The sequence below is a fragment of the Mya arenaria genome, chromosome 17 (assembly GCF_026914265.1).
Source record: "Mya arenaria isolate MELC-2E11 chromosome 17, ASM2691426v1".
Classification (NCBI taxonomy): Eukaryota; Metazoa; Mollusca; class Bivalvia; order Myida; family Myidae; genus Mya; species Mya arenaria.
In genome coordinates, this window is record NC_069138.1 from 41,323,723 (window position 1) to 41,349,439 (window position 25,717).

At 39.9% G+C, this 25,717-nt stretch overlaps 1 protein-coding gene across 1 annotated transcript; it reads right to left on the minus strand.

Moving 5' to 3' along the window:
* Positions 1 to 1,700: 1,700 nt before the first annotated feature.
* Positions 1,701 to 25,454, minus strand: LOC128224592 (uncharacterized). The gene is made up of 21 exons (XM_052934508.1): positions 25,354 to 25,454; positions 24,967 to 25,056; positions 22,854 to 22,994; positions 22,283 to 22,398; positions 21,575 to 21,675; positions 19,122 to 19,207; positions 18,739 to 18,854; positions 18,321 to 18,445; positions 17,539 to 17,631; positions 14,555 to 14,727; positions 13,901 to 13,996; positions 13,536 to 13,664; positions 13,186 to 13,332; positions 12,427 to 12,511; positions 12,048 to 12,160; positions 11,380 to 11,536; positions 10,262 to 10,393; positions 9,677 to 9,865; positions 6,226 to 6,462; positions 2,550 to 2,663; positions 1,701 to 1,994 (listed from the first exon to the last, which is right to left on the minus strand). The coding sequence occupies exons 1-21, from the start codon at positions 25,441 to 25,443 to the stop codon at positions 1,873 to 1,875; spliced, it is 2,652 nt and encodes an 883-aa protein (XP_052790468.1). The 5' UTR covers positions 25,444 to 25,454; the 3' UTR covers positions 1,701 to 1,872.
* Positions 25,455 to 25,717: the final 263 nt, after the last annotated feature.

Below are 25,717 nucleotides of genomic sequence, written 5' to 3' on the forward strand. Positions count from 1 at the left end.
CATAAACTGTGATTTTGATAATGTTAAGACGTTTGTTGTTGTTGTTTTTTCAAATGAAATCCAATCCAACACAAAGAAGTTATATTTGCATTTCGAAATGCAAGTGATCATTTTGACCTTGATATTGAAAAGCTTAGTTTTGTAAACCACTAAGAAATACATTGTTAAACTTTCAACCCATACTGAAGTATTCATTGGGTACATATTTTAATGTGAAACATAGTTACAATCAACAATTGAAGATAATAAGTACTAATAACTCTATTTAGCAGTCGTTCACATTTCGACCCTGAAATGACCTTGGCCTCTGGTGACTTTAAATGGAGGTACGTTAGAAAGCTTGACTTCTGTACATCACTTACTAAAACATTAAAGTAAATCAATGTTTGTGTTTTCCAAGAAACGCCCTGGATAAAAAAGATGCACTCAAATATCTGTAGCGAATATTCACTACGGTCTGCTGTGTACGCTATGCTACGCCGTAATTTGGTAGCGAGTACGTACTACGTCTGCTTTATACGCGTTGTTAAGACGTAAGTTCGTAGCGAGTACGTACTACGTCTGCTGTATACGCCTTTTTAACGCCGTAATTTGGTAGCGAGTACTGACTACGTCTGCTGTACACGCGCTGTTACGCCGTAATTTGGTAGCGAGTACGTACTACGTCTGCTGTATATGCGCTGTTAGGCCGTAATTTGGTAGCGAGTACTGACTACGTCTGCTGTACACGCATTGTTACGCCGTAATTTGTTAGCGAGTACTCACTACGTCTGCTGTACACGCGCTGTTTTCCGTAATTGGTAAGCGAGTACGTACTACGTCTGCTGTACTCGCATTGTTACGCCAAAATTTGGTAGCGAGTACTCGCTACGTCTACTGTACACGCGCTGTTTCCGCGGCCGTAATTTGGTAGCGAGTACGTACTACGTCTGCTGTATACGCATTGTTACGCCATAATTTGGTAGCAAGTACTCTCTACGTCTGCTGTACACGCGCTGTTACGCCGTAATTTGGTAGCGAGTACGTAAAATCTATCACATTTCAAGCCCAGATACAAATTGTTTATTGCCTTCCGATAGTGGGTTTGGTTGCACACACAACAACATTTGTTTCTGGAAAAAAATAACCTTAATAAGTTTCTTTAAGCAAATAACATATTTATTTTGTAAAAATACGGTTCGTAGATCTGAATTTGACCCAATTTGGAGAAGTCTGCTCTGAATCAAATGTATTACAAAACAACCGAGTCTGACTTTAATGATTACAAAATTTTAATATATTCAGCACATGAGGCAAAATTTCTTGACAACTTGTTTTTGTTTTTGTTTTTTTTTTCTGCATTCACTAAACATTTAAAAGGCGAATCTAATTTCAAGACTGTTGCTTCATGAATTAAGTGTTGAAGTGTTTTGGAAGACCTAAGCGATTTAACTTACCCAGTTCTGGTTCAAACGAATAAGAGATAACTTGTCTTTTTATAAATATAATCCTGATGTCCTTTGGTTTAGTTTAATTTAGATTAAATATTTTCAGCGGACAGTATCTAAAATAATCATTTTTTTTTAAGGTAGACCTGAATCTTAATCAAACTTTTTTTCAAAACTTATGCTCTACCGTGAAAAAAATAACGTTTTTTTCACTATCTTAAGAAAGTTACATCTTACACTAAAATTCAAATCATTTGTACACAGACTCATAGATCAAATTAACGCATTTTATTTCGAGATCTATAATGTCAACAAAGAGATTCCAAATAAATTTACATTGAAAAACACTAATTCCAGAACCAGGGAAAAAGCTTTTACTTCAATATTAAGTTAAAATCCAATGAAAGAAAACTCTAGCGAATTCTCAAGAATATTTTCACTCCTGTCATGGGTACGTGTGAGAGTGGGCAGACGGCCGGTAGAAGGCGGTAACGGGATGTGCGGGGTGGGAGCCGCACTGTTGCCAGTAGTAACGGGCCTGGTGGAGACACGCGCTCACATTCTCATCTGAAATGAAGACAGCTGCCATGTTAGGGACCACTTAATTAGACGGTCAAGGGCGGTAACGGGATTGGTGGGGTGGGAGCCGCACTGCTGCCAGTAGTAACGGGCCTTGCGGTGACACGCGCTCTCGTTCTCGTCTGAAATACAGACATGTGACATGTTGGAGACCACGTAATTGTTCGGTCAAAGGAGATAAAAGAATGGGTTGGTCGGGAACCGCACTGTTGTCATCAGTAACGCCCAAACGTTCTAAGTGAACTTTTGTGTCAACAAGCCCGAATTCTTACAGAACTACTGGTTGAAGAATTCCAACATTCCTACCTGTGTCGTATATGTGAGAAACTGTAGATGTGTATGTATACTGTATACAACGTGTACGTGACGATTATATATTAAAGGAACACAAAAATATTATAATTATATATCTTAAGTAAAGTCAGATTAAAGTTATTCTTGTTATACGGGGCTCTAAATAACTTTCAACGCTTATCAACGTTATACTTTTACAACATGAATCGATTTAAGTACATGTAAGTAATTTTAATCGAATGAACACACCTGTGTGGAGGTTTGCGGCTCCCCAGGCGTCATAGAACATGGTGTGGTTTCCGGTCACGTGATTGCAGTTTTGCACGTGGATCCAGCAACCTGCGCCCGCCGTGCGTACCGCGCCTGAGGGGCAGATACATGGTATCGATATAGATCACGCCTCAAACATTGGTTCAGGACTGGTCAAGCGATCGCTCTCTCTCTCTCTCTTCGCTCAGTATATCCCATATCAAGTCAACTACTAACCCCGTAACTTACTTTCCATCATACATGTTCAGTCTTCTACGCATACTACTACTAATTCGTATGTCTGTATATTCTTCCACGTGTACCGTGTACATCCGATCACGTATACGAACTACGTTACTGTGAACGGTATACGATCATAAATCCTTTTACACAAACAAACAACTTAACCGCATGTCTGTATATTCTTGTACGCTTACGCACTACTTTACCGTATTCATGATACATCCTTCTATCCATACAAAAAAGCGTATGTCTCTATATTCTACTTCGCTTACGAACTACTTTAATTATCCTATTCATGATACATCTTTCTATGCATACAAACTACTTAAGCGTATGTTTGTATATTCTACTTCGCTTACGAACTACTATACCCTATTCATGATACATCTTTCTATGCGAACAAACTACTTAAGCGTATGTTTGTATATTCTACTTCGCTTACGAACTACTATACCCTATTCATGATACATCTTTCTATGCAAACAAACTACTTAAGCGTATGTTTGTATATTCTAATACGCTAACGAACTGCTTTACCTTATTCATGATAAATCCTTCTATTTATACAAATTACTTTACCGTATGTCTCTATATTCTACTACGCTTACGACCTACTTTACCTTGTCAATGATACATCCGTTTATATCCGATATTAGGGCCGATAGCTACTTTATGATTTTAAAAACGGAGATCGGATGAGACGGGGACCGGGGAATAGTATCGCCCAAGTTTACTTCTCCTTTACTGTATTCAGGACACATCCTACGCATACGAAATAGAAGACCATATATTCTACTACGTATACGACCTTGTTTGTATGTAAATCATACTAGTAAGTACATATGAACTACTCCACCACACCACCTACTGTATATATTGTTATGTTCCTACGAGTACATACATTTTACCATACACATGCATACGGGTTCATCATACTTCGTAAACGAATTACATGTACTTCACTGTATACATGTACACTTACAACTAAAAAAACAAATTATGTGTTATGAGCCACATCTATACGTCTTCTTACTTATTTGTTACCGTACCTGTTGGCCTAATGATGGATGTGACCGGGTGGTTGGCGTACGCCACCGTAATGTATACATGTATATCTGAACTACTTTACCGTACCTGTTGGCCTAATGATGGATGTGTCAGGGTGGTTGGCGTACGCCACCGTAATGTATACATGAATATCTGAACTACTTTACCGTACCTGTTGGCCTAATGATGGATGTGTCAGGGTGGTTGGCGTACGCCACCGTAATGTATACATGAATATCTGAACTACTTTACCGTACCTGTTGGCCTAATGATGGATGTGACCGGGTGGTTGGCGTACGCCACCGTAATGTATACATGAATATCTGAACTACTTTACCGTACCTGTTGGCCTAATGATGGATGTGTCAGGGTGGTTGGCGTACGCCACCGTAATGTATACATGAATATCTGAACTACTTTACCGTACCTGTTGGCCTAATGATGGATGTGACCGGGTGGTTGGCGTACGCCACCGTAATGTATACATGAATATCTGAACTACTTTACCGTACCTGTTGGCCTAATGATGGATGTGTCAGGGTGGTTGGCGTACGCCACCGTAATGTATACATGAATATCTGAACTACTTTACCGTACCTGTTGGCCTAATGATGGATGTGTCAGGGTGGTTGGCGTACGCCACCGTAATGTATACATGAATATCTGAACTACTTTACCGTACCTGTTGGCCTAATGATGGATATGACAGGGTGGTTGGCGTACGCCACCGTAATGTATACATGAATATCTGAACTACTTTACCGTACCTGTTGGCCTAATGATGGATATGACAGGGTGGTTGGCGTACGCCACCGTAATGTATACATGAATATCTGAACTACTTTACCGTACCTGTTGGCCTAATGATGGATATGACAGGGTGGTTGGCGTACGCCACCGTAATGTATACATGAATATCTGAACTACTTTACCGTACCTGTTGGCCTAATGATGGATGTGACAGGGTGGTTTGCGTACGCCACCGTAATGTATACATGCATATCTGAACTTCTTTACCGTACCTGTTGGCCTAATGATGGATATGACAGGGTGGTTAGAGTACGCCACCGTAATGTATACATGTATATCTGAACTACTTTACCGCACCTGTTGGCCTGATGATGGATGTGACAGGGTGGTTGGCGTACACCACAGTAATGTATACATGTATATCTGAACTACTTTACCGTGCCTGTTGGCCTGACGATGGCTGTGATAGAGTGGTTGGCGTACGCCACCATAATGTATACATGTATATCTGAACTACTTTACCTACCTGTTGGCCTGACGATGGCTGTGACAGGGCGGTTGGCGTACGCCACCATAATGTATATCTGAACTACTTTACCGCACCTGTTGACCTGATTATGGATGTGACAGGGTGGTTGGCGTACACTACCGTAATGAATACATGTATATCTGAACTACTTTACCTACCTGTTGGCCTGACGATGGCTGTGATAGAGTGGTTGGCGTACGCCACCATAATGTATACATGTATATCTGAACCACTTTACCTACCTGTTGACCTGATGATGGATGTGACAGGGCGGTTGGCGTACGCCACCATAATGTGTACATGTATATCTGAACTACTTTACCGTACCTGTTGGCCTGACGATGGCTGTGATAGGGTGGTTGGCGCCACCGTAATGTATACATATATATCTGAACTACTTTACCGTAACTGTTGGCCTGACGATGGCTGCGATAGGGTGGTTGGCGTACGCCACCGTAATGTGTACATGTATATCTGAACTGCTTTACCGTACCTGTTGGCCCGAAGATAGCTGTGATAGTATGGTTGGCGTACGCCACCGTAATGTAAACATGTATATCTGAACTACTTTACCGTACCTGTTGGCCCGAAGATGGCTGTGATAGGCTGGTTGGCGTACGCCATCGTAATGTATATATGTACATGTATATCTAAACTACTTTACCGTACCTGTTAGCCTGAATATGGATGTCTCAAGGTGGATAACGACACTACCGTAACGTATACATGTATAGCCGTACTACATAACCGTACCTGTTGGCCTTAAGATGGATGTGACAGGGCGGTTGGCGTACGCCACAGAAGTGTATACCTATATATCTGAACTACTTTACCGTACCTGTTGGCCTGATGATGGATGTTATAGGCTGGTTAGAGTACGCCACCGTAATGTTTACATGTATATCTGAACTACTTTACCGTACATGTTGGCCTGAATATGGATGTGATATAGAAGTTCACGTACGCGCCACAGTTATATATACATGTACATGTATACGAACTATCTTCCGCAATTGTTTGCCTTAAGCTAGATGTTACTCAGTATATGGTTGTTGGCGTTCGAGCCGCAGTTATATAGAACTTTATTAAAGCACTGCTTCACCGTACCTGTTGGCCTAAAGATAGATGTGACAGGGTGGTTGGCGGATGATCCAAAGAAACGCCACTCGGCAATTGAGCGGCTGAGGCATGCCTCCTCGTCCGTCGCCGCCCGTTGGTGCTGCTCCGCATACACATCACGGAAAACTCTTCCGGTAGCGATCGCTTGTCCGTCCGCCGGCCCGCCGTACTTCGGATTGTCGTAAACGGCCATGAAGCATCCGTCACCCGCTAAAGTGGTAGCTCCTGGAATGACAGGACTTGCCTTCTTTAAATCAATATTATGTCGATATTTGTTACATTCATACAGTAATTGTATTATCTTACACATTCATTTTATAATGGTAAATATAATTTGCCAAAAGTATAGTGTTAAAAGTATAATTATAAAACATACTATACATACTAACGATTTTATTTTCATTGCTTACTCATTAGGATTCTTTTTAGATGTATGCTGAGTAATTTGGAGCAAAATTAAATAAAACAAAAACAAACAAAATCTTTAAACAAGAACTGTCACAGTATGTCTCCGAAATGTGATATTGTCCATTGAACAATTTCAATACATAAAAAGTGAAGAACGTCTCAATTAAAAGTCAACTACATTATTTTAAATCGCCTCTCAACATAAAGAAATGCCACCCATATTTGACAACCTACAAAATTATGTCCTTATATGCAGCATTCCATATTAAACAAACACTTAGTGTGACTTTGACCTTAGAGGTAGACACACGGGTCTTGCACGCGACACGTCGTCTTGACATGTCGAAAACATGTGAAAAGTTATTTAATATCTGTCCATACAATAGCAAGTTACAGCCAATACATGACAAACTATACTCTGTGTCCTTATATTGTAACGGTCCGCTGTAGGCGGCGGATGTGCGTTCATCGTGTAACGTGGGATAATGACAACTGCCGGAACAGAGTTGCTTTACCCTTAAGATTCCCAGATCAAGACTCGGACGAGTCTTCTCGGAGGGGAAAGTAATATAAAGGTCCGCTGTAGGCGGCGGATGTGCGTTCATAATGTAACGGTCCGCTTCAGGCGGCGGATGTGCGTTCATAATAATATTCCGTTATAAACGGAAGTACGTTTGTAGTACGTATGTTAACTTTGTAAAATGCAAATTAGCAAAGCCCGGGGTCTGTGTGAATAGAGAAGTTAGTGTATATAAAGACCAGCAGACCCCTTCAGGGTCGAGCATGTTTTTCTCTGAAGGGATATGTTGGTGTTTGCTGGTCTCGCACGTTACAATATGCCGCAATCCATAGTAAACAAACACTAAGTGAGAGTTTGAACCTAGAGGTAGGAACACGTCGTCTTGCTATGAAGAAGTTATTGGCAAGTTATTTTAAAATATGTCCGTGCATGAGAAAGTTATAAGCCGGACACGACCGCCTATACTCGGTGTCCGTATATGCAGCATTCCATTAAAACACTAAGCGCGGCGTTGACCTTAGGGGTATGGACACGGGTCTTGCACGCGGCATGTTGTCTTGGTATGTGAAACACATGTCGCTAGCTATGTCCATACATTAGAAAGTTACAGCCCGCAGGGGGTCAAACGTGTTTTCATGGTTTTCGTGGTAAAATAGTATCCGACTGATAATGTTTGTATTTCATTTGCCGTATTGCGAGACGTCAGTGTTACATTAAGAGTTCTTACAATAATATAAAGAGTAATAATCTAATGAGCACATATATGTAATGGTTGAATAATATACAAGCGTATCTGGTAGGCAATTTTACCTAACAAATACGCAGGATGTGTTTATTTAGTAACATATTGCCATTGGTAATTATTAACATGTCTTACAGCTCGTGTCTTAAATTCACTTATAATTATGAACTTTTCATTATTGCACGCTTATTCTGATTCTGCATCGAACAAAAACTGCATGAAATGTCCACACCAGACATAATAATGTGTTTAAACTTACAAAAATGTTCATATAGTGCCCTTGTTAGGAACAAGCCATCGAAAAAAGCAACTCCACTAAAATCGCTAAAATATGTACAAATTATGATACACTTCGACTAAAAACACACCTTTAAGTCACGCAATTTTCGATTTCCACTTTGTAAACAAGCAATCGTCCAGCTTAAACTTTCAATAACTTTTTGTAAAGGCCTCTAGAAACATAGGTTAAAAACCGAGAGAAGTTTGGACGTCTTGCCCCCGGACAGGCGTATTTATATTGCTATAAATGTGATAAACTTTTTAACCAGGTCAAAATATTCTCCAAAAACACCAAAATACTTCCACAAACCGCCATTTTGTTCCGCATCTAACATTTCCGCAAAACAAATTATGTTGACCCCCCCCCCTCCGCTCCTTATTTATATGGTCAAAAATTGGACAGTAGTATCTCTTTATTTCGATATCGTCAGCTAATTGGTCATCACTTAAGCACGACCCGAAATGATGATTTGTTAATTAGGTCTCAACGCAAAAAGGACCGTATAACACGAATTATAATCAAGTCCGAAAACAATGTGTATACTATTTTTAGCGTTTTACTAGTTCTTTTTACCCTTTATAAATGATCATCGCGGGGAATTAAAAATCTTCAATTATAAAACAATCAGAGCGGGCCGGCAAGTATTGTTTTTAGGGGGCACATCTTTATTGATTTAACTGTACAAATAAGTTGTTTGGTTACAATTTAAATTTTATATAAGCATTTGAGCAAATAATCAACCTGATTATCGAGTATAATATAGGATACGAAACGAAAAAGTCTTGAAAAATGACATCGGGGCCCGAACATTGGAATTAAAAAAATGCGGCGCTGCATTTTACACAGACAGCTGATCAAAAGTAGACAAATATATGGCTGCAGTTATACGCGTAAGTTTACTGTTTTCAGAATAAATCATATACCAGATATATAAGTTGTTTTAAACTGTTAAAATGTGCACATTATATGTTCGTCATTACTTTTAATAATGTCATTGTGTGCCAACAAGATGTTTGTGCATGACGTGCATTTAACAAAAGTTTAAATTCAAAACGTTGCCGCCTTGAAACTTTCCATTTCGGCCTTTATTATCCTCTAGTTCTCGGAATTATACTAGAGCCTTTGTAAAATAATACATATTAATTTATTTGAAACCCTTTTTAGAGATCCGAAGTACCTACAGTGTCGTAAAGTGCAATCAATATACTGTAGGTTTATATAGCATTTATTCTACGGCTGTATGTGTGTGTCTCAGGATCATCTGTTTATTTGCTCAAATGCTTATAAAAAAATAAATTGTGACAAAACAACTTACTTGTACAGTTAAATCAATAAAGATGTGCCCCAAAAAACATTATGTGCCGGTCCGCTGGGGGGGGGGGGGCGTGGGCCCTCTGTGCCCCCGGTAGATCCGCCATTGCTTCTATGAGTAATTGAAAAGTGAATACCTGTACCATTTAACAATAATATTCTGTTTGTTAAGTCTTACCGGAAGGGCCGTATATGGCGGCAACTTGTTCATCGTTGTGCCCTCCACATGACTTCCACGTGTCGACAGCACGCAACAGGCACTCGGTCTCGTTCTGATCCGCGCGTACCTGCCGCTCTCCGAAAATGTCCCTGTACAAACCGACGGCCGCCGGCTGGTCGCTGCATTTGGACACGCTCAGCCAGCAACCTAAGGTAAGAGATCCATATTGAAAGAACCCAGAAATTATCTAATTTTCTTAGTGTGTAATTTACGATGTGCATCAGGTATATATGCATATTACGCGACCTATATGTACGTAACAAGAGAGTGCGAAGGAAAACGTGTATCGTAACGTTGCAATTAGGTTTAATAGCCGTATGCGAAATTATTCTTTAAACCCCAACATGTAGACCTGCAGATACTCGCAAATAATCGTGCATGTCATTCTAAACGCGTACAATGTAGACCTACCTACCTGGATGACATAGTTCACAAAAAGAAGTTCACAGATGCACATACTCACTGTCTAAAGTGCCTGCCGCCCAGGATTGTTGAAACTGGCTGATAAATGAATATTGACTGACATATACTAAAATCCCTCACCCTGTGAAGTCACGTTATACAAGTGAATGGAGCCGGAGCCGTCCGGGAGGTAAGCGACAGCTGGTGACGAGGTTAAAGGCGCTTGTGTGGTACATGGACCAGTCTTAGGCTGTGGTGTCAGGTGATCTGTCCCTTGAACAGAACGTAGAGCAGTGGTGTATCATTTACTTATATTTAATATTATATATTGCTGAAATAAATTAACGAATTCTACGAACGCAAATGTAGACAAAAACTATCTTCTCAGCGTTAAAAAAAGATAATTTTTCGGGGGTTTTACCCCATTATTGTCATCAATACCGTTCCCGATAGCTATTTACATCGCAAATAACCTGTTTATATTCTATTAATTTAAACCTCAATTACGTTCAACGTAAAATTATTACTGGCGAAATAAAACAAAAACTCACCTCCAGGCCAAATATTCTGCTTGGTCAACCAACATACAATTATGACCATACTCACCCTATAAATTCCTCCCCCTTGCACCATAAATTCCCTCCATCCACTGCACTTACCTAGTATTCTCTATTTACTTAGTCATTAGGGATCGTCTTCAGCAATAGTTAACGATTCTTCACAAATAAGAAACCGTTTGAAAAAAACAGGCGCCCCTGATTGGCTGACAATGTAGGGCATACACTAAGAATAAAAGACCGATATTTAAACTAGAGTGTGCGTGGAATTCCTTCGGCCGCCGTATTATTATTATTATTTTTGTTTTTATCTTATTTTATTATTATTATTTATTATTATTATTATTATTATTATTATTATTATTATTATTATTATTATTATTATTTCTTTTTTTTTGGGGGGGGGTCTCAAAATTGTAATTCATAAGACCTTAGATGAAAACGCAAGGCCATCGTACGCTCGACGTATGGTCGCCGTGGATCCGCCATACGGCATTGCTACGGCATCGGACAGTTATCGCAATTGCCGATATGCAACGGAAGTTTACGTGTAAATATTAACTTACAAATGTAAAACTGTTTTCACTTGTATATCTTGATAATTGGATGATCATTGGCAATGGAAACAAGTATGATTTACTGTTTGTGTGAGCATGGCATAATGTCTAATGTATTTGAACTTAACTTTAATAACAACTATACTTCTGTTAAGGTGAATTGGACCGACCGTCGTCTGTGCACCGTACGCTCGAGGTGAATCTGGCTGCCGGAAGTTCACCCGGTTCGCCCAGTCGATCAAGAAGCATCTCACTCGCAGGAAACCGTGAGCCGCATCGTAAAAATCATCATCGTTGAGCGCCTTCACATAATTAAAGGCTTAAACTGTCCCACTTTTCAAACTCAATCATTTTTTTTAAAAATAATAAAAATAATAATAGTATAATAAACAGTACAATGTGCATTATTTAAAAACAATATTTTTGCAATATTTTTTCACATTTTCGGTATAATAATTTTTAGTTTGGAATTATAAGATTTTTTGATATTTTTTTTTTTAGTTTGAAAATCCGGCGCCAGTGGATATAAACACCAGAAATTGTATTTAAGATTTTGGTTATTCGGTAAGTTTATTTTTCGGATGGGCTGTACGGCTAGCGCACTCTCACCTAGGCGACGCGAGTTCGATTCCCGGCCTAGGCGCATGGTCATCAAGCTGGATTACCTCCGACCACTCTCTCGCGTAACATCGTGCCATCGAGAATGATTAATATAATGTTATTGTAATTATTGTTAAAACGTTATAAAATAAATAAGTAAATTCTTTGGAAATTTCCGATCGCACTTCCATTTCACAAATCAAGCAAGCTTACAAATCCCGTGTCTGTGACGTTGAAGAATCTCTCATTATCAATCCATCCATGGAGTGTCGGCATAAAACCCACGCCGCCGCTATTGTACACAACATTCTTACTTATTTCATTACCTGAAAACAATACAACAGTATATGTCAGTGAAATACAACCTGAATTCATTGACATCCTGCGGCTCCCTTTGCCTTTAAATGACCTATGCTTGTTGGCGCTCAAAGGAAGGACGAGATGACAGAAATCAGCCACGAAAGTATGAATATTACCATTGTATGAAGTTGGTTTTATGACGTGTCATATCATGTCTTTCAAAATGACTCAAGAATTCAGGATTTTGATACAAATGACAGCATATACTTATTCGGGAAAAAACCACACGGACCTTCCGGGAGGCTGGCGTTATAAGCGTCTATGGCCGCCAGTTTCGGGAACCGCATGCTCCAAAGCGCTCCCGTGTACGGCATGTTCTGAAAGTGTTTTCTTGTTTTTACGACAATAAATGTATGCTTTTGTCGCATACGTATTTGCGTCGTCATTAGTGGCGTGATGCTCGTGGAGCTGAAGAATCTCTGTAACAAGAGCTGCACCTGGATCGTGACAAATGCCCCCGAGGTTTGTCATGTATGAGTGAAGCACTTGATTTCTTATTGATTTCTTATTGTGACACATCCTATCATGCTGCCGTATATTAATATAATTTAGCAAGTAACAGCTGGTATATGATAGTAACGGACGAACGCACGGACGAACAGTGCGTGTACGAAATGTCTCCATCCGGGGACATAAATTACGCATACGTATGCGTGTATGTACATGTATGCATATGCTATGCAATTTGTTTTATGCAAACGTTTAATAAACTTGTGTATGGTAGCGTTGTGGTTAACGCACTTGCTTCTCACCAAGGTGACCCGGGTTCGATTACCGACCTGGGCGCATGTGCTTGGTTTGTGGTCACCAAACTGGACAAATAGATTTCCACCGGTGACTCTGATTTCCCCAAAAAACACAAAACCTTCATCGTGCCAACGAGAGTGATTTATATAGTACTTTTATAACTTGTTTTAAAATTAATCAGTTTTTTAACGCGTATTTGACTTTGAAAACTGGCTCACGTGTTTACAATGTTATTTACACGTACATGTAGTCTTTGGGCGATAACATCTTTGTAGTCATTTCTGCCGAGTCCCCTGCCGTCAACTTGCATGGAAGAACGTACTGCCCCGTACATGACGTTACCTGAAACCACATTGTCACGTCCGCCACCGATCTTCACGTGCACGTCGTTCTAGGGATAGGGTAGAATATCGTAGAGGTAAAGGATTGGTTCCTGCACGACATTATGGGATCATTGCACGAAAATGATGGAGGTTTGACGCTAGCCTATAGCGCTCCTTGTTAATGCGAGCCTGTCCTGCATAAATGCCAAAATTGCTATTGATTCTAAACTTTATACGTTTATGTCCGAATAAATTAAGAATCTGTACGTACGTTGAAGAAGACGTTATTGGAAATATCAGTGCTGGAAGACTGGTCATCCAACATGACGCCCCGCACATCTGCGCCGGGCACCAGTCGTAAGTTGTCATGAACCAGGTTGTTCCGTATTACGTTCCCGCGCTGTAGGTTAACAGAAAATCTATATAATCATATAAATTATTAAGCAAGGCATCAATCGTAGCCGTTAGGTGAACATTGTTTACTACGTAGCAATGGTCAACTCGTTTGCAAACGAAAAAGTTGAAATGTGTCTCGTTTTACTGAACGTATTAACGTCTTGTTATAATGCATTTACTGTGGGATTTTTTTATTAAGAAAACTTTGAGACATTGCGCGTTCTCAGAAGACGAGTTTACCGTTGTCCAATCCCGGCCCGTGTTGAACGCCCCGCAATCGGACGCGTTCATACAGGTATGGTGCACGTCGTTAAACTCCATCACGATGTCGTTACCCTGAAACAGTAATGGTTTAAAATGAATTAAACGACCTCCGATATGTATGCAGCTAATGCTTAACTACACACGGTAAGACCAACAAGTAAGATTTACTAGTATTTTTGTTTTGTTTTGTTAAAATACTAAACCATTCATCAGTTTTTACATGGCACATCTCGGTTGCGGTTTAAATGATTTCGTAAAGCAGAAACAAAACAAAGCTTTGTGTTTTGTACGAATGTCTCTACAACAGCAATTGAGGGCGCATGCGCGAACCATGGAACGAACCACTAAATTAATCAACTTGCGTCTTAATGGAACTACGTTGCGCACCGTGGAACGGCCCACTAAATTAATCAACTTGCGTCTTAATGGAACTACGTTGCGCACCGTGGAACGGCCCACTAAATTAATCAACTTGCGTCTTAATGGAACTACGGCGCCAGTTTTCGTCGGAAGCTTTCTAATTGGTTTATTATGAATCCGTTTTGTGACCCCATTGACGGAGACGTATGCATTAAGACTAAGATTGGGTAAGCTTATGTTTGTTTATAACAATGAGATTGAAGGGCTTACGTAATAGTTGACGCCTGTGTACTGGCCGTTGTAGATGGAGTTATATTGAACAATATGGCCAACACCGTAAGCGTAAATGGCGTCAGAACCGACGGCCGCCACGCGTGAGTAGTCGTATATCTCATTGTGTTCTAGAATCGCGCCGGACGACTCCAAGAGCTTCCGGTCTCCACCTTAAAAGAGAGAGTATTGCATAGCACCATTCACAGACTGTGTCAATGACGTTTTTAAACATTGTCCTACATGGTGGTGTAAAGGGACTTCCACAGTTCAAACGTTAGTGGGGAAGGCTAGAAGTCAAAACATTTCAAGTCTTACAATCTATTAATTTTTTAAGAAACATTATTTTTCAGTTAAACAGTTAAACATACATCCTATGCAACATGTTTTGGTGTAAAGGGGAGTTGAGTCAATTTGATCAAGGAATACTTTCAATACCAAAGATTTGTTGAAATTCCCGTTTTACAATTTTACGGAAATGCATATATTTTTGTTTCAAAAGGGTTCAGTCTATCAAATCAGCAGTGTATTGTGCCACATACAGCTAAAATGCAAAAAATAAGTCAACATCTGTATCCCATTCCGTTAAAGAATGCATGTGTTAAGATAGCCAATGGTGATTTGATTAGTTAGTTTTGCCGCATTTTCTGACAACTAAAACAACTACATATCATGAACCTTAATCAATTGGGATATTTCTCGAGTGAGTTTTGCGACTAGTAGAGGAAATGATAGGAAATACTAAAAAGGTTTTGTGGGAGTCTTTTGCAATTCTCCTATACCGCAACATAAATCGCAAAGCAGGAGTTCAACGCATGGCTGTTCACAGAACTGCTGCCGTGTATCCTCATATACCATAACGCAAAGTGCATCGCAGGAGTGTGCATGGACGTGAATATCACTGCTGTTCGTGTATCCTCCTATACCATAACGCAAAGCGCATCGCAGGAGTAAAGCGCATGGACGTGAATAGCACTGCTGTTCGTGTATCCTCCTGTACCATAACGCAAAGCGCATCGCAGGAGTAAAGCGCATGGATGTGAATAGCACTGCTGTCCGTGTATCCTCCTATACCACAACGCAAAGCGCATCGCAGGAGTAAAGCGCATGGATGTGAATAGCACTGCTGTCATTGTATCCTCCTATACCATAACGCAAAGCGCATCGCAGGAGTAAAGGCCATGGGTGCGAATATCACTGCTGTCCATGTATCCTCCTATACCATAACGCAATGCGCATCGCAGGAGTAAAGCGCATCGATGTGAACAGCACTGCTGTCCGTGTATCCTCCTATACCATAACGCAAAGCGCATCGCAGGAGTAAAGCGCATTTATGTGAACAGCATTGTTGTTCGTGTATCCTCTTATACCACAACCCAAAGCGCAACGCAGGAGTTAAGTGCATCGATAGGAATAACACTGCTATCCGTGTTTCCTCCTGTACCATAACGCGAAGAGAAAAGCAGGGGTTAAGCGAATGGGTGAGAATAGCACTGATGTCTGTGTATCCATCTTTACCATAACGCAAAGCGCAACGAATGAGTAAAGCGCGTTGATGCGAATAGCTCTCCTGTCCATAAATCCTCCTATAACACAACGCGAAGGGCAAAGTTGGAGTGAAGCGCATGGATGTGAATAGCACTGCTGTCCGTGCGTCCTCTTATATCACAACGCAACGGGCAACGCAGGAGTAAAGCACATGTATATGAATAGCACTGCTGTCCGTGTATCCTACTTTACCAAAACGTAAAGCAGGAGTAAAAGAACATGGATATATCATTACTGTCCGTGCATCCTCTTATACCACAACGCAAAGGGCAACGCAGGAGTAAAGTACATGGATATGAATAGCACTGCTGTCCGTGTATCCTACTTTACCAAAACGTAAAGCAGGAGTAAAGCACATGGATATGAATAGCAGTGCTGTCCGTGTATCCTCTTATACCACAACGCAAAGGGCAACGCAGGAGTAAAGTGCATTGGTGTGAATAGCAGTGCTGTCCGTGTATCCTCCTATACCACCACGCAAAGCAGGAGTAAAGCGCATGGATATGAATAACACTGCTGTTCGTGTATCCTCCTATACCACAACGCAAAGCTGGAGAAAAGCGCATGTATATGCATAGCACTGCTGTTCGTGTATGCTCCTAAACCACAACGCGATGGGCAACGCTGTTCGTGTATCCTCCTATTCTACCACGCCAAGCGCAACGCAGGAGTAAAGCACATTGATGTGAATAGCTTTGCTGTCCGTGTATCCTCCTATATCACAACGCAAAAGGCCAAGCAGGAGTACAGCGCATTGTCGAGAACAGCTTTGCTGTCCGTATATCCTCCTATACCATAACGCAAAGGGCCAAGAAGGAGTACAGCGCATTGTTGGGAACAGCTTTGCTGTCCGTGTGTTCTTTTATATCACAACGCAAAGGGCCAAGCAGGAGTACAGCGCATTATTGTAAAAAAGCACTGCTGTCTGTGTATCCTCCTATACCACAACGCAAAAGGCAACGCAGGAGTTAAGCTAATGGTTGTTCACATCACTGCTGTCCGTGTATCCTCATATACCATAACGCAAAGGGCAACACAGGAGTAAAGCGCTTTGATGTGAATAGCACTGCTGTCCGTGTATTCTCCTTTACCACAACACAGAGTGCATCCGAGAGTACTGTACGACTGCTGTCCGTGTATCAGCTGGATGTGAACAGCTTTGCTGTGCGTGTATCCTCCTATAACACAACTGAAAGGGCAACGCAGGAGTAAGGCACATGAATGTGAAAAGCTTTGCTATACGTGTATCCTCCAATGACAAATCGCAAAGGGCAACGCCAGAGTAACGCAAAGCGCAACGCAGGAGTAAAGCGCAATGATTTGAACAGCACTTCAGTCCATTTATCCCCACACAACCACAATGCAACGCAGAGGTACAGTGCACGGATGTAAACAGCACTGACAGTATTATATTGACGTTTTCTGTTTTATCTTACCGCTGATGGAGAGTCCGCCGTCCACGTCGTGTATAAGACATTGCGTCACTTGGACGTTTCGGCAGTCGCCAGAACAAACCAAAGCGTGAGACCCTGTACTCAGGAGAAACTGAACACAATTAGATGTCGCCCAAGAGTATTATTTTCATATAGGCAAAAATGTCACCTTTTTAGCTTTCATTTGACTAATTTTTAAATTAACTACATTTTATTTCTTTAAATGTAGTAGAAACGGCGAAGAACGCGTGTTATTTTTTCGAAATACTCGAATATTTCATCCTTTAAGTACATCCAAATTATTATATGGGATAGAATATAACACAGTCGATGAAAACAGTGTGCTTTTTCTTGAAGTTCTCAAGTACATAAAATTAACGAAACGTTTCTTTTGATATCACCCTCACTCACGATATAAACGGTCTGGGATGTTATAACATTGTATTTTCTTTTGGGGGCAACCAATTCTTTTTTTTCAAAAGTAATTAACGTTTTCCCATTTTTCTAGTTACGTTTAATCATAGATTTAAACGACATTGACGCTATATTGACGCCAGGGAAGGGCTGAAACTAATGTTGTAATAACCCATTTGTTCTTTTCGATATATTTGATTGTAAGTGTACGTGTAAATTGTATGCAAATTAATTCTGTTTACAAAAGAGCAATAAAATATGATTAAACTAATCTGTTTGACACGGCTCAGCCAATTTTGATAACATTTGAAAACATATAGGCAACAAAAGATATAATTCTATTACAAAGATAGCAAATTAATTAAACCCACCCGTGTTCCTGATTTCCATATTTTGAACGTAGAAGTTGTGCACGTTTGATCCTTTAATCCCGTACTCTCTACACACCTCCAGTGTTATGTCTGAGACGACAAAATCGTGGACGTTGTCATGCACCCTAAATGTGGTGAATATAATCATTTGTTGCCATAAAAGGTTTCTGAAAACGCCTCGTTTTCGTTAAAAAAATATGCGTTTAAAAGTATCGACATGCGAGTATAAAAATAAACGAGGATATGGTTTGTTTATATTTGCTTTCTTGGTGTAATTAGATATTTAGTCTAACTGATTACTTATTCAAATAATAATAATAATAATAATAATAATAATAATAATAATAATAATAATAATAATAATAATAATAATAATAATAATATCATAATAGCAAATTAGTAACACAAAATTCCATACTCTATACAATTGTTCACCACTGAAACGTAAACGGAATCCGACGTGTGTACGTTTCCATCCGCGTTTGGCATCCAAACGTACAAGTTCCCAGACTTCGCATCCATATAATACTCGCCCTGAAACGGACAATACCTTACTGGAAAATAGTTGTCTAAGGATGATATAATAAACATCGCAATTATACTGAATACTGCATGCAAAACCTCATCTTCCTCTATTAAAGGGGTCTAAACGTACATGTTAGTCAGCCATGTCCAATACTATTTTATATTGTCTATTGACCACGTTATTGGCTCCAAAGAAGCGTTCACATGACCTTAAACAGCAGATAGAGATGGTATGTCCGATGGACTCCATTATATATTCCAAAAAAAAGTACAAACCGGAGAATCAAGCTCTTCAAGAACGTTAATGAAGCGGAAGTACCCGCCTTGTTTTTGAAAGCCTGTATCTGCTTCCCCAAAATGACCTGAAATATCGCAAATTAGGGTTTAATAATAACAAGCTACGGTTGATAAGATCAGGATTATCCAATACTAACATGATATTGAGTAGGGTTGGTTGATACACGCAAAAAACGCGTTGCCACCGCAGGCGAGATTGCGTCAAAACAAGCGTGGGCTGGTCGATAAAAGGCGAAGTTTTGTCCATAAAAACGAGGTTTGGGAAATAACAAGCGAGGGTTGGTCGATAATAAATAATGGTTACAAGCAGTGGATGGACGATAGCAGTCACAGTTGAGTGACAACATGCAATGGTTATAATGGGGGAATACAAGCGGGTGTTTGGCCAACACATTCAAGTGTTGGTTGGAAATAAGCTATAACAACCAAATTTTGAGCGATATCAAGCAGTTACTATGTAATAACAAAGGAGGGTTGGGCGATATCATGATGGCGTTTATTGATAACAAGCGAAGGTTCAGTAATAAATAGGTAATGCTTGGTGATAACAAGCGAGGGTGAGTTGTAACAAGCGTGGTTTGGGTGACAACAATATAGATTTAGGTGATAACAGGCGGGATTTGGGTGATAACAAGCTTGTGTTTGTTGATGACAACAAGCAAAGGTATGGTCATAATAAGCCATTGTTTGGGAACAACAAGCGAGGGCGGGTTATTACAAGCGAGGATTATGTGATTAAAAGATAGTGCTGGATGGTAGCAAGCGAGGGTTAAGTTATAACAAGCCAGTATGTTGTGATAACACGCGTGGGAATTTAAGGACAAGCCAGTGTTAGACGTACAAAGCAATGGTTGTCTTATAACACAACGAGGGTCGGGCGATAGCAAGCTGGTGTTTGGTGATAGCAAGCGATGATGGGTTGTACCAAGCGAGGTTTAGGTGATAACAAGCCTGTGTTCGGTGATTAAAAGCGACATGTTAGTGTTCTAACAAACAATGGTTGGGTAATAACAAACTACTATTGGAACTTGGGCGATAACATGCGATAACAAGCAATGTTTGTGTTCTAACAAACAACGGTTGGGCAAGAGCAAACTACTATTGGAACTTGGGCGATAACATGCGATTGTTGGGCGATAACAAGCAATGTTTGTGTTCTAACTGCGATTGTTGGACGATAACAAGTAGTGTTTGTGTTCTAACAAACAGCGGTTGGACAATAGCACACTACTATTCGAACTTGGGCGATAACAAGCGATTGTTGGGCGATAACAAGCAATGTTTGTGTTCTAACAAACAGCGGTTGGGCAATAGCAAACTACTATTGGAACTTGGGCGTTAACAAGCGATTGTTGGGCGATAACAAGCAATGTTTGTGTTCTAACAAACAACGGTTGGGCAATAGCAAACTACTATTTAATCTTGGGCGATAACATGCGATTGTTGGGCGATAACAAGCAATGTTTGTGTTCTAACAAACAACGGTTGAGCAATAGCAAACTACTATTGTACTTGGGCGATAACAAGCGATTGTTGGGCGATAACAAGCAATGTTTGTGTTCTAACAAACAACGGTTGGGCAATAACAAACTACTAATGGAACTTGGGCGTTAACAAGCGATTGTTGGGCGATAACAAGCAATGTTTGTGTTCTAACAAACAACGGTTGGGCAATAGCAAACTACTATTGGAACTTGGGCGATAACATGCGATTGTTGGGCGATAACAAGCAATGTTTGTGTTCTAACAAACAACGGTTGGTCAATAGCAAACTACTATTGGAACTTGGGCGATAACAAGCGATTTTTGGGTGATAACAAGCAATGCTTGTGTTCTAGCAAACAACGGTTGGGCAATAGCAAACTACTATTGAAACTTGGGCGTTAACAAGCGATTGTTGGGCGATAACAAGCAATGTTTGTGTTCTAACAAACAACGGTTGGGCAATAGCAAACTTCTTTTGAAACTTGGGCAATAACATGCGATTGTTGGGCGATAACAAGCAATGTTTGTGTTCTAACAAACAACGGTTGGGCAATAGCAAACTACTATTGGAACTTGGGCGTTAACAAGCGATTGTTGGGCCATAACAAGCAATGTTTGTGTTCTAACAAACAACGGTTGGGCAATAGCAAACTACTTTTAGAACTTGGGCGATAACAAGCGATATTTGGGCGATAACAATCCACTGTTTAAACTTACACGATCACAAGCAATGGTTGCACGATACCATTTTAAAGGATAGTTTGCAGGCAATCAATCGTAATTCGAGTGGAAATTCCATCTACAAGTTCTTTATGGAGTTAACTTAAATTCAAATTGAATACTGATCTTTTAAGAAAGAACAACACTATAAAATGCTGAACTACAATCTTCAACATCACACATCATTCTTAAAATATATTCTTATGCGTTAAATGCAGTGTGTATACCTGTTCTCATTCCGTAAGTTGGTGGTCGGGCCAGGGTGACTGTCCCCGTGGTGGTGTTAAGCTTGGCCACCTTCTGTGCCCCATCATGCCAGCTCCAGTACCTCGAAAATGTAATAATATCATTGATTGATCCTTAATGATTACCTGGAAATACGGCAAAAAGCTGCGTTTTGTTCAAAATGTCGTTTATTTTGACCGATTTGCACTATGTCTTTATTGACATTATGTTCAGTTCATATTATTCTGGTTTTGATGCAAACTGCACGTTTTGGGCAGGAAACAAACCAGTGTTAATTATAGCGCAATATCGTTCTTGTGCAAACAGCCGAATGAACAGGGTCACATAAACAACATAATGGTAACAGTGGCTGATGTCTGCCATTTTCGTCTTTTTGCTCTGTCACGGATATACCACCACGAATTGACGGCATTTTGAATGACACTATAATAAACACGGCGACAGAGAAAAACGGCGATATATGAAAATCACCGTTAATAGTGATTCAAATCATTAAAGTCAAAGTCTATTTGTTATTCAGTCTGTCGCAAAAACGATACAAAACAAAGACAAAACGCAAAATGGAGTTTTATCTTGCTGTTGACAGTACCACAAGGTCAGAATCAAAAGAGGCACAAAAATACAAAATGTGAGTGGTAAAAGATACGACTGACAGAAACCAGTCACCATACAAATATGTTCAGTCCTACCAGAATCCGTACACCCAGATGTCGTCCTGGGAGGACCAAGTCCCGGGAACCGATGAGTTGTACCGAAACCGGGAACCGTTTATTCCGTCCGGTACGTCCACAATGTTTAGGTAACCCTAAAAAGAGTTAACAAATTACTCTAAACTATAAAAAAAAACGACATGGCTGAAATCAAAGCTCCAGTTATCATGTTATGATTGTAATATGTTAAGATAACGATTTGCAAGATCCAATCTTATCGACTAAGTTCTTCGGGTTGGTTGGGGTGCCAAGCTGGGAGGAAGGAATAATTCAGCGGGAGCTCTTGTTGTAACTGATGTTATTCGGCCACTCGTTAAGTCGAGTTGAAGAGGTTTGCAGCTTTATAATTGATACCGAACAAAAAGATAAAGGAAGCTTATCATTGTATAATTCTTACGATTCCAAACACAAATAAAACAATTGATATTCTACATGTGGAAACACTTGACGTGCATTTCAAAGATTCCATTTGCATTTAAACCGTCATCGACGGCTTTCAGTATAAACGGGGTGTTTATAAGCAAGATTATATAAAATGTCAACAACCGACCTCGTTTGGCCACTGCGCTAGTCTTAGAGGTTTGGAGTTGTAGAAGACTTCGAGAGGCGCCACGCGGTGACTGTGTCCGCCGTAGTTCCCAAGCGTCCCGTAGTCCGTCACTCCGGCGTCCGGCAGGTGCACCACCCGTACCTACGGTTGGACGGTTAGCCTACTTAACCTCGATAATAACGAATACTAGCTGCTTTTCAAGTTTCACATTCGAGTCCGTATAAATAGTCAAATCTTATGAGAATGTGCGCTGGGGTGGCTCGAAACCACTACTACCTACAGAGTGATAAAAATAAGCGGCAGTTTAGGAGATACGTGGAAAATATTCCATACACATGATGTTGATATCAGGTGCGTACTTGCCCACAGTGGCTTGATGATATGAGCTTTTGAAGATAAAATGAAATTTGACAAAATTCAAAAGTACCATATACTGTAATCAGAAGCAATTGCCAGGTTCATTGCTAGTTGCTTACAAGGATTTTATAACTTTCAACGAGGATTGGTATTTGTTTACAATTTCATCACTTGATTCTGATAGAGTACTTTTGAAAATTGTCAAATCTCAACTTAAGTTTATGACAATGCATTATAATGATGATATACAGTATGTGTAAAATATTTTTTTGGCTAGTTGAACTGATTAATTATGAATAGATAGACGAATATAAGCTTCTGTCATCAAGCCACTGTGTACCCGCCTAATGGCTGCCTATTTCAGGAATCTGAGCATTACGTACGCTAAGCGCTATACGTGTGCACCCTGTGACACGTATCGTTAAAACTACGACAGCAGGGGGTCGAACGTGTTTTTTGTTTGCCGAATTTTAAGTGAGGGATATGTGTGATACGGAATAAAAAGGCGGTGCTCGAAGGGATTTTGGTGTTTTGGGAGGATATTTTCACCTGGTAAGTATGCTATATCACTTTTCTCGCAATATGAATACGCCTACCCGAAGGTCACAAGTGTAACCTTCTCTCATTTTTTTACCTATGTTTCTACAGGCTTTAACAAAAAAGTAATTGAATGTTTTAGCTGAACGATTGCTTGTTTACAAAGTGAAAATAGAAAATTGCGTGACTTAAAACTATGTTTTAGGCAACGTGTACCATTCATTTTTTTACATATTTTTCATCGAATTTTCTTTTCGTATGTTTGTGCACTTGCATTGGCACTATACGGCCGATGTTTTATGTTTAAACACCTTTTTTGTTGGGAGAGGAAGTTTTATGCAGTTTTTGTGTGATGCAGAATCAGAATAAGCCTGCGTAAATAAAAGTGTTATTAAGCCACGACCTGTAAGATATGTTAATATTTATAACAAAAGGCAATTTGTTACCCAATAAGAACGTACCGCGTATTTTTTATGCAAAATTACCTACCAGATACACTTGTATACTTTTCTAGCAATTCATATATGTGTTCATTAAATTTTTACTCTTCATATATCAATGTAAGAACTCTTGATGTAGCACGAACGTAATGCAATGCAGCAAAAATGAATGCAAACATTATCAGTCTGATTCTATTCTACCATGAACATCACGAAAATACGTTTTAAAACAGTGGTAGTTTACACATCACACATTTCCCTCACTTAAAAATTCGGCAAACACAAAACACGTTGGACCCCCTGGATAGGTATGCCCGTGACTATGAAGCGATTTTCAATCACAGAGACTTCCCTTGACAAAGGTAAATCACTCCTGCGTTTGACTGCCGACCAGTCACAATCAAAAGGAAGCGAATAAGTTTGTTATTTTTCGCTATAGCCGTCTCGCTCACATTGGTTTAAAAACATTTTTTATCGGTGTTTAGAGTATTCACGGACACCAAAAAGGTTTTTCAAAACATATTTGCAGAAAAGTTGAAAGAAAAGTGTTATTGATAAGTATTTACTTTTCTTTCAATGTAAAAGGTATCCATTGACACTTGCCTATTGGAAGTTATTAACATGTATACCTTCGGGCTGCGTCTAATGATAAGCCCCGTCTTTCCAACCTCAAGAAAATGTGATGCCAAAACGTGTTCTCTGCAGGATTATGTTAAGAAACTACATTGCCAGCAGTTGTCAATTGCAATATGTTCATAATCAAATAATTATTCACGTACATGTTGCCTGGCTTGTGCCGATAGTCTGGTGATGACGGAGTGATCGGTCACGTGTTTGAAGAGGCCACTCGGAACCCGTCGACCGCCTGTCTGTCAAAACCAAACAAGAGTATTATACGACGGAAAATCCGGCTTTTAGCATCGTTTTTCCCCGTAATATGTGTAACAAAACCATGTCTGATTGCCACTTTCTTCGCTATCACCGCTGTTCAGTGTATAAAGTCTCAAATAAACAGGGCCAATGTTTTTTTTCACTAAATATGGGTAACCTATAACATCTTTTGGTAGAAATACGTAGAACACATATCACAATCAAAACAATAGAATTAAAATTGTTTAGTTTTTTTTGAGCTGTTAAAAAAGGGTCGGTTTGACTCTGACACGTACCAAAAAGACGGGCTGGTTCTGGTATGAATGTAGTTGCACACTGTTAACGTTTACGTGCAGGGTAGCGTTCATATCATAGTGACCGGCCATAAGCTGGATGTGGGCGACTGAAAATAATCAGACGCTAGTTTATACCAAATGTTTAAAACATCTTGAAAACTATTATGAAATGATAAAATACTCTTATATGATCCACTAGCGATTTCAGAAAGTGCCATTTCAAGTAATTACATGTAATATTTTATTTTAAGAGCAACTAGATTTCTTAATGGCTTAAATGTTACAATATTACGATGGGTTTGTTTAAACTTAATAATGTTGTATGTGGTAAAGAATGTTCGTTTGGTTGACTCACAGTCGTGGT